At 55.5% G+C, this 8935-nt stretch overlaps 1 protein-coding gene across 1 annotated transcript; it reads left to right on the top strand.

Moving 5' to 3' along the window:
• The first annotated feature begins 351 nt into the window (after positions 1–351).
• Positions 352–2270, top strand: CCL24 (C-C motif chemokine ligand 24). Its single transcript, XM_062180353.1, has 3 exons — positions 352–486; positions 579–696; positions 1402–2270. The coding sequence occupies exons 1-3, from the start codon at positions 414–416 to the stop codon at positions 1550–1552; spliced, it is 342 nt and encodes a 113-aa protein (XP_062036337.1). The 5' UTR covers positions 352–413; the 3' UTR covers positions 1553–2270.
• Positions 2271–8935: the final 6665 nt, after the last annotated feature.

Genomic DNA, 8935 nt, shown 5'->3' with positions numbered 1-8935 from the left:
GAGTGAATCAGCACATGGAAGATCTCCCTGTCTCTCTCTCAAAAAATCAAACAAAAAACCACAATGGATTCCTAAAGATGATACCAAAAGCACAAGCAACCAAAGAGAGCATAAAGGCCTTGGCCCCTGGCCTTGGCAGGGCAGTGCCCACCCCTCCTCAGCCCAGCTCTTTGTTATCAAGCCCCAAATGACCCCTGACTCAGCTGGGCCACGACTTCCTCTTTCCTGACCACAAAGCTTCAGGATTTTCAAGGAAGCTGAGAGGCGTGGGGCCCCATCAGTGGGTCGGTCCGGCCGGCGCTCCTATAAAAGGTGGGACAGGAGTGTCCTGCAAGCAGCCGGGCTCTGACCCCCAGGCCTTCTCCTCCTGCACCCAGGCGTGGATCCCTGAGCTTCCGCACCCTCCCCCGGACATGGCAGGTCCTGCCACCATCGCAGCCAGCCTCCTGCTGCTGGCTCTTGGTGCCCACCACCTCATCCCTGCAGGTGAGACCTCCAGCCCGGCCTGGGGACATGACGGGGACAGCAGGGTGGGCTGGGGCGTCTGGAGACGTGGCTTTTCTCTCACCATCTCTTAGGCACCGTGGGCATCCCCTCCTCCTGCTGCATGAACTTTATTCCTAAGAAGATCCCTGAGAGCCACGTGGTGAGCTACCAGCTGTCCAGCGGGAGTGTCTGCCCCAGGGCAGGTGTGATGTGAGTAAAATTCCCCGAGGTCAGGTCAAGGTGGGCCGCCAGGGTCCCTGGGGGCTAAGGGTTGGCAGGACCCAGCTCTGTGCATCCCCGGGGAAGTCAGGTGACCTCTCTAGGCCTCAGCTTTCTCACTGGTGAAGCTAGGGGGGAGCCATTTACCAAGCACGGAAAACACAGGAGGCCTCCCTGGGGCACCCATGCTGCTTAGCTGATCCTCTCACAACGCTGCGGAGTAGGCAAGGTGGTTCCCGTCATGTAGAGACGGCACCCGAGGCCCGGGTGAGGGACTTGTTCCAGATACCTCTGGGGCTGCCTCTCACACAAGGCAGTGGGTGTGAACTCGCTTTGTGAGCAGGGTGGGACCGATCTTCCCCAGCCGGTCCCAGACTAAGTTCCACAGCCTGGCACCACCTGCAGCCCAGGGCTGGCTTCAAAGGGGCCCTCCCCGTCTCCCCCAACCCTGGTTCTGGCATTCTCTGTAGCCGTGCTTGGCGTGTGAACTGGTCGCACCTGCCTTGCCTCTGGTCGGGGGTGGGGGTGGTGGGGTTGGTGTTCTGTGGCAGATTTTACTCCCCTCCCCTCTCCATCCAGAAGACACCGACACCACGTTGGTAGCTTGCTGGGGGCCCTGGGCCCGCAGTGGAGCCTCTCTGCACTCCTGCACCCACCTCCCCATCAAGGGAATCCCCTGTCCTTCTCTCCCCGCAGTTTCACCACCAAGAAGGGCTACAAAGTCTGCAGCGACCCCAAGCAGCAGTGGGTGCAGAGCTACGTGAGGAACCTGGAGGCCAAGGGGAGGAAATCTTCCATGGGGGCCAGAGCGCCGGGCGGCAGACGTCCCGGACAAACACGGGCTTGAGGCGGCCCACCGTCTGGTCACTGCTCGGCCCTCTTGCCCTGAGTTGGGGACAGAGGAGCAAGGGCTACTTCTCCTGTCTCTTTAGCATCACTCCCTGAGGTCCAAGCAGTGGCCTCCAGCAGCCTGGGCCCTCCTGGCCTTGCCTGAGTTGGGTGAGAAGGTTCCAGAAGGAGTGTAGCCCTTTGTCCTTCTCCGTCCGACCTGGTGCTGGCCTGCCTCTGACTTGCATCAGAGCCCGGGCGCGAGGCTCGAGTACCTGTAGAGACAGCTCGCTTGGACTGCAGGCTGCAGCTGGCTTCAGGGGGCCCTGTGGTCTCGGGGTGGGGCTGTGTGTCTGGGCATGGTGACCTGTCACAGTGGCAGCCCTGCAGCACATTGGGGACACCCCAGGCTGGTCCCACATTGAGCACTTCTGAGCGAAGGGTCCCTCTGCTGCCTGCCTCGCCAGGTCCCATCCCTCCCTAGACACCATCCAGGGGCTACAATGAATCAAGTTGTATAAAGAAATGGATGTGCAGGAATGGGGCGGCTGGGCAATTTCACTGCTCTGTGTCGACTTCAAGACATTCTCCTTGAAGGCACCAGCTCTGTGCTGCTTCGGGGACAAAGATCTGCTCTGTTTTCCAAGCTGGGCTTTGCCTACATTTTGGTGAGGGGAACACAGGGTGGGAGCTGAGGAGGAAAACAGACCCCAGCTTGCTGTCCCCTATGCATGAGATACTGTGTGACTTACCAGTGTGCACTGTTCTCAAATGAGAATCCAAGTAAAAGGTGATTTCTCCTCTGAAGGTGGTCGTGCGTGCGTGCCTGTCCTGGTCTCCTGGGGGGCAGGGTGGGGTGCGAGAAGGGCGGGCACCCCAGGCTGCCCAGGGTGATTGTGGTTTCTTCCCCAAGGTTCATATGCTGGAGCTAGGCTCCTGGCATCATGGCATTGACAGGTGACAAGAGGTGGAGCCCGCAGTGCTGCCATCCCGTAGGGGCAGCAGTCCCGGCTGCTCCACTACCTATCCAGCTCCCTGCTAATGAGCCTGGGAAAGCAGCAAAAGATGGCCCAAGTGCTTGAGTCCCTGCACCCACGTGGGAGACCTGGGAGAAGCTCCTGGCTCCTGGCTTCAGATCAATCAGCTCTGGCCATTGCCACCATTTGCGGAATGAACCAATGAATGGAAGACCTCTCTCCTCTCTCTCTCTCTCTCTCTCTCTCTCTCTCTCTCTCTCTGTGTGTGTGTGTGTCTACCTCTCTGTGTAACTCTATGTTTCAAATAAATAAAAATAAATCTTAAAAAATAATTTTAAGAGCTGGTGCTGTGACATAGCAGGTTAAAGCTCTGGCCTGCGGTGTTGGCATCCTACATGGGCACCGGTTCGAGTCCCGGCTGCTCCACTTCTGATCCAGCTCTCTGCTATGGCCTGGGAAAGCAGTAGAAGATGGCCCAAGTCCTTGGGCCCCTGCACCTGTGTGGAAGACCCAGAAGAAGCTCCTGGCTCCTGGCTTCAGATCAGTTCATCTCTGGCTGTTGTGGCCACTTGGGGAGTAAATTAGTGGATAGAGACCTCGCTCTTTGTCTCTCCCTCTCTCTGTCTGTAACTCTGCCTCTCAAATAAATCTTTTTTTTTTTTTTTAAATAAAATGGCAAGGGGCAGGCACTTGGCCTAGTGGCTAAGATACTGGGTTTCTGACTGTGTGACAAGAAAGCTCTCTGTCTTCTCTGGCCTCTGTTTCCACATCTGTAAAATGGGCATGATAGAAATACCTATCTCATAGGTTGGTCTTGGGGACGGAATGAGGAAATCTGTTCATGAGAAACACTTAGCTCAATGCCTGGCACATACTGAGGCTCAATAAATGTTAGCCCAGGGCTTGGCCAAGCTCAGCCAGAAGACAGAGAAAGCTGCAGTTGGGCCTATGATGGTCAGAGCGGACACTTCTGTGGATGCTCCAGTGGGTGCAGTACCTGCCTCTTCCCATCTCACTTCCCTGGGGACCACTAAATAGATAAAGCAGGCCCCTCAGTTGTCCACCGCATGTCCAGGAACACACAGCGACTTCGGGCTCTATCCAGCCATGGGGGGGGGTGGCACTGGGAAGTGCTTAGCTGGGTTGGATGTCTGACTCTCAAAACTTCTTCTAGGGCTGGGCAGCCGCTGAATCGGATTCTGGTCTCATCCGCCTTAACGGGGGCTTGGCCAAGCACTCATCGCCTGCCTTCCCCCACTCCGCTCCTCCTCCTCTTCCTCATCTTCCTCTTCCTCCCTGCTGGGGACACCGAGGCCCCATCCGGGCACTGAGAGGCAGTCGCCGCCCCAGGTCTTTCTGAGAGGCAGCCTCCCCCGCCTCCCCAGTGCCGTCTCCTTCGGGGGAACAAAATGCTGCCGGGACGAGGGCTGTCTGGCCGAGAAAGATGTTGGGCTGCCACTCCCTGCTGACCTGGGTTTCCACCCTTGTGAAGCCGTTGAGTCCAGAACTCCGTGACCTCGCAGGTGCAGGTTCAACCTCTGTCAACAGGCGTCAGTCACCTGACTCCCCAGCATTACAGGCTGCAGCACTCCTAGAAGCCGCTTTATTGCACACGGAGCTTCCTCCTCACCGAGTCGTGGGCCCTGGTCTTCCTATCTGTCCTACCCCAGACACGGGCGCAGGCCTTAGGGGCCGCTGCTCTGCCACTGACCACTCCTGGGCAGGTAGAGCCCTGTCCCGCCAATGCTCAGCTCCAGGCAGGACAGCGATAGGACCCCCAGGCTCCCCCACCCCGGTATCTCCCTTCCCAGGACTCCCACCTCCAATGCTGCCTCTTCTTCTTCGCCAAAGGGAGCACCCACTTCTCAGGGGGAGCATTGTGGCCTCTAACTTCCCTGATCCTGCGTAAAAAACATGTCAGACGTTGGCTTTCCCTGGAAACTTCAAGTCACCTTCCCCCGGCTTCTAACCCTGGGACGATGTCAAGCCTGCTGGGGCGTCGTGTCCGGTCATGATGCTGCAGATACAGCCTGGCCTCGCCTGGAGCGATTGCTCCCAAGACCCAGGATGGGGGAAGAGCCGCCCTTCTGCGGAACTGGCAGATGGCTGTGCTCTGGGTGCTGGGAGTCGTGGGACTGATGGCGCGTCCTGTTTTGAGTCAAAATCCTGGAATGCAGAGCGCTGGCCCCTGCTCTATGCATGTGCCTGTCTACCCATCCTGTCTGTCCATGTGTCTGTCTGTCTGTCTATGTGCCTGTCTGTCTACCCATCCTGTCTGTCTACCCATGTGCCTGTCTGCCTGTCTACCCATCCTGTCTACTCACCCTGTCTTTCTACCCACCCCTGCTTGGGCACCCCTCACTTAACCACACTGCTGCCCAGGTTCCAGAACAGAGCTCGGGGCTCTGAGACCCTCAGAGGCAGGACAAGGCACAAGCAGGGGACAGACCTGGCTTTGAACCTTGGCACAGCCACTTCCGGGCTATGCAACCGAGAGCAAACCACTGCCCTTCTCTGGTCATCTCTCAGCTGTAAAAGGGAAGAGAGCGAAATCTCCCTGCAGAAAAGCCTTGAGGGCAAAGGGAGTCCCTGGCCACAAAGAGTTTGTCTTTTACTGATCCCAGGAAACTCGCTTTGCTTTTCTTGATTCTGCCCTGTTCCTACTGGACACAAACCATGTCAGTCCCCCAGGAGGAGGGCACCTCTCCCAACCTGCTGTAGCTCCTTCTGGGTCCTGTGTTCAGGTCTCGCCAGGGGAGCAGAGGGGCGTTCACTGCCTTGGACTTGCCTGACACCTAGCGAGGATCCAGCGAGCACTCGTGAGGTGAATGAACGCACCATGCGGATCCGGGAGCCCTCGGCTGGGCTTTGCCTCTCTAGCGGTTTCTTGCAATGGCCAGGGGCATCTGACTTTGTCATCTCCCTGGGGATGGAAGCTCCTCACTGCCCACGGCAGCGCGGAGGCAGAGGCTGACCGATCACCATGGGCTCGGGAAGCTCAGCCGCGGGGTCCCCCACCGGCACCGCTCGCTATCTCAGCTGCTAGTAGTGTCTTGGTTTTCTTTTTTTTTTTTTTCGTCCGTGAAGACAGCCACCACGCTGTACAAACGTGAGCAGGCACAAAGCGGATCTGCTTGGGGCCTGCACTCCAGAGAGTGAGCCTGGGAGGCAGACGTCCGGCGTCTCTCTCCTGGCTCCAGCACTCCCCGGATGTGCGTGCCTCGGTTTCCTCTTCTGTAACAAGGGGGCAGCTGTGGGGCCTGGCAGTTCAGCTGCCACTTGGGACACTCAGACCCCACGTCCCACGGCCTGGGTTTGAGTCCCGGCTCTGCTCCTGACTCCAGCTTCCTGCTAGTGCACACCCTGGGTGGGAGGCAGCGGCGAGGGCTCGAGTGGCTGGGTCCCTGCCACTCACGTGGGAGACCTGTCCTGAGGTCTCAGCTCCTGGCTTTGGCCTGGCCTAGCGCACTGTGCTGGGCCCACTTCCCTTCTCACATCACCTGCACCTGAGGCACCAGAGGTGCTCCGCCCAGGGCACCCTCAGCTCAGGACGAGGGGAGGTGGAGGACGAGTGCCCTCGCCCCACCCAGGAACGCTGTGGTTCACGTCCAGGGGTCTCGGTGGCCAGGCCCCAGCGGCTTGATGAGGCAGCGCTCTCCTTGGCCATCGTCCTCTCTGCCCTGTCTGGCCAAGGGCAGAGGAGAGCAGGAGCCAGGGAAGTGGTGGGGGCTGATGTTCAGGAGCCAGCACTTTCCCTCGAAATGAGAATCCCTCTGACTCTTGAGGAGGGAGGGAAGGAGGGAAGTCACGGCTTCCACAACACATTTCCTTAGCTGCAGAGTTCTGTGTTTTTGTTTTTGTTTTTTCTTCACCAAGCCATTTCCTTCCTCTTTCGTAACCCCTTGCAGGGTAGCAGTTAGGGGTCAGTTAACGACGGGCCACGTTCTGAGAAATGCACCATCGGGCCATTGCACAGTGTCGCTACGTGGACAGAGCTGGTGCGGGCCAATCACGTGCCGGGCCTCTTACTGCAGTCTGGGCGTGGCAACACAGGATGTAGGGGGCTGCGGCAGGTGTCAAACACCATCCTGCTCTGCAGTACGCACTTCTTTTCTTTTTAATGACTAGGAGTGCGCTCTCAAATAACAATAGAGAGTGTCAGGGGATGTGTGTCACTGGCTTAGTCGTTTACTATCGTCGTCATCATGCACTGTACACTGAAGTGCACACAGCAGCTGGGGTCAGGTCAGGCCAAAGCCAGAAACCAGAACTCCATCCTGGCCTCCCACGTGGAGCAGAGCAGGTCTGTTTACGCAGCACCACCACAAACCTGTAACACACTGCACTACAAGGTACCACAGCGCTAACAGCACTAGGGAACAGCAACCTTTTAGCACCATTTATAATCTCAGGGGACCACCGGTGCACAAGACGCCACGATGGGCACCTGACTGCACATCTGGAAAAGTACGCAAGATCCTCGTACAGCCCAGTTGTGTGCCTTGAGGGTCAAAGGGCGAGTTAGTGCTAGGGCGAGACAGAAGCCCCCTCTCGGAATTCCCCCTCGGGCCCGTTTTTGTCACTATCCCGGGGGGACCACTATTCCGACTTCCCTCGTTGGAGGCGAATTTCACTTGTTTGGTTCTTGATCTAGGTGGGCTCCTGCGCTATTACTCTGATGTCTGCTTGCTCTCCTCAGCATTCGGTTGTGAGATGCGTCCCATGGTTGTGGGTGATTGTGGTTCGTCCTCATTTCTGGATTTCGTAATTCATGATGTATTTTCCAGTCCCCTATGGACAGATATCTGGGTAGCTTCCAGTTCGGGGCTACCTTCAGTAACACTGCCACGGACACTCTAGCCGGTGTCTTCAGGTGACATCTGGACATTCCGATGGGTACGTGCCGGGGAGCGGAACGGCTGTGCTGTGGAGCATTTGATACGTTCCATCACGTGCCACGACGGGCTGTGTACACAGCTGTGGTCTCATGCAATCAGGATGCCAGTGACACTGTTGCCATCTTTTTTTAAAAAGGTTTATTTATTTGAAAATCAGAGTTACACAGAGAGAAGAGAGGGAGACGGAGAGGGAGTGGGAGAGGGAGAGGGAGAGGGAGAGAGAAGAGAGAGAGAGAGAGAGAGAGAGAGAGAGAGAGAGAGAGAGAGGAGTGGGGTCCAGCCCTGAAGCATTTTGTATGCTTTTTTCCTATTATCTCATAGTTCCAGGACTCAGATGTAGATCTGGATCCACTTTGGGTTGAGTTTTGTGTGTGTTGAGAGACAGGGTCTAGTTTCATTGTGCATGTGGGCATCCAATTTCCCAATGGGATTTTATTGAGAAAACGATTCATTTCCCAATATGTATTCCTAAGACCTTGTTGAACATCACTTGGCTGTAGATATGTGGGTTTACTCTTTTACTGGTTCTTTTTAAAATGTAATTTATCTGTTTGAAAGACAGTTTCAGAGGGGAGAAACAGAGGGAAGGGGAGAGAAGGGGATGGAGAGAGCAAGCGTGAGAACCACACCACTGTAATTATGAAGATGTCATAAACACGTTTCACAGTCTGCGTTGCAAGCACTCAGGAGCCTGGAGGAGCGACAATGGGTCCATTGCCTTCCCCAGGAATCCTCCCTCAGGAGGAAGACAGAGCTGAGTGAGTCTGAGGCTGTAACCTGCTGTTCTATGGGAGAGGAAGCAGGCTTGTTCCTGCAGCGTCTCCAGCAACATTGTTTCTATCTCTCCCTGTGTGTGCTCTGAGTGCTTCACCTTCAGAAGACAGAGCAGCAGGCTGCTGGTGGGCAGCACCGCCAGAGCTCAGTTTGCAAATGCTCCATTCCTCTACAGGGACAGCTTTATGCCTACATTTTTGATTTTGAACATACAAGTACATATGTGTGGGAGTGGACGTAGACATGACTGAGGGAGCCAAAATCTGTTCAAGCCATGGCAGAGCTTGGCAATCTTTTGGGACAATGAGCTGAGCCTGCCTGGGCTAAGATGAGCAGTTGACTGCAGTGGTTGATTTCATGGAAAGAACCAAGGAATTATCTATGAGGAGACCAAGTTCTGCTTTATTTTTCCTTTGCTGCTCTGTGAATTACAGTCTTATTAGAATAGCAAAATCTTTTGGACAATGTATTGATTCCATGAAGTGTTTACTACTTTATATTTAGCTCTGACTAACAAAAGAGATTTATTTTTGCCCAAAGAAAATTTTCAATAAGATTTGCTTTTATTCCTCATACAACCAGGATACACTTTATTTCTAAAAGATTTATTTATTTGAAAGTCAGAGTGACAGAGACAGAAAGAGGAGAGAGATCTTTTGCCTGCTGGTTCACTCCAAAATGGTCACAATGACTGTAGCTTGGCCAGGCTGGTTGTCAGGAACAAAGAGCTTCCTTCAGGCCACCCACGTGGGT

This window comes from Lepus europaeus, chromosome 21 (assembly GCF_033115175.1).
Source record: "Lepus europaeus isolate LE1 chromosome 21, mLepTim1.pri, whole genome shotgun sequence".
NCBI lineage: Eukaryota > Metazoa > Chordata > Mammalia > Lagomorpha > Leporidae > Lepus > Lepus europaeus.
This window is presented reverse-complemented; position numbering and strand designations above follow the sequence as displayed.

Bases quoted from the DNA above. Each gene is read 5' to 3' on its own strand.
- CCL24 (XM_062180353.1), top strand. From the start codon at position 414: ATGGCAGGTCCTGCCACCATCGCAGCCAGCCTCCTGCTGCTGGCTCTT. The intron at 487-578 runs GTGAGACCTCCA...ACCATCTCTTAG, and splicing joins CCACCACCTCATCCCTGCAG to GCACCGTGGGCATCCCCTCC. The intron at 697-1,401 runs GTGAGTAAAATT...CTCTCCCCGCAG, and splicing joins TGCCCCAGGGCAGGTGTGAT to TTTCACCACCAAGAAGGGCT.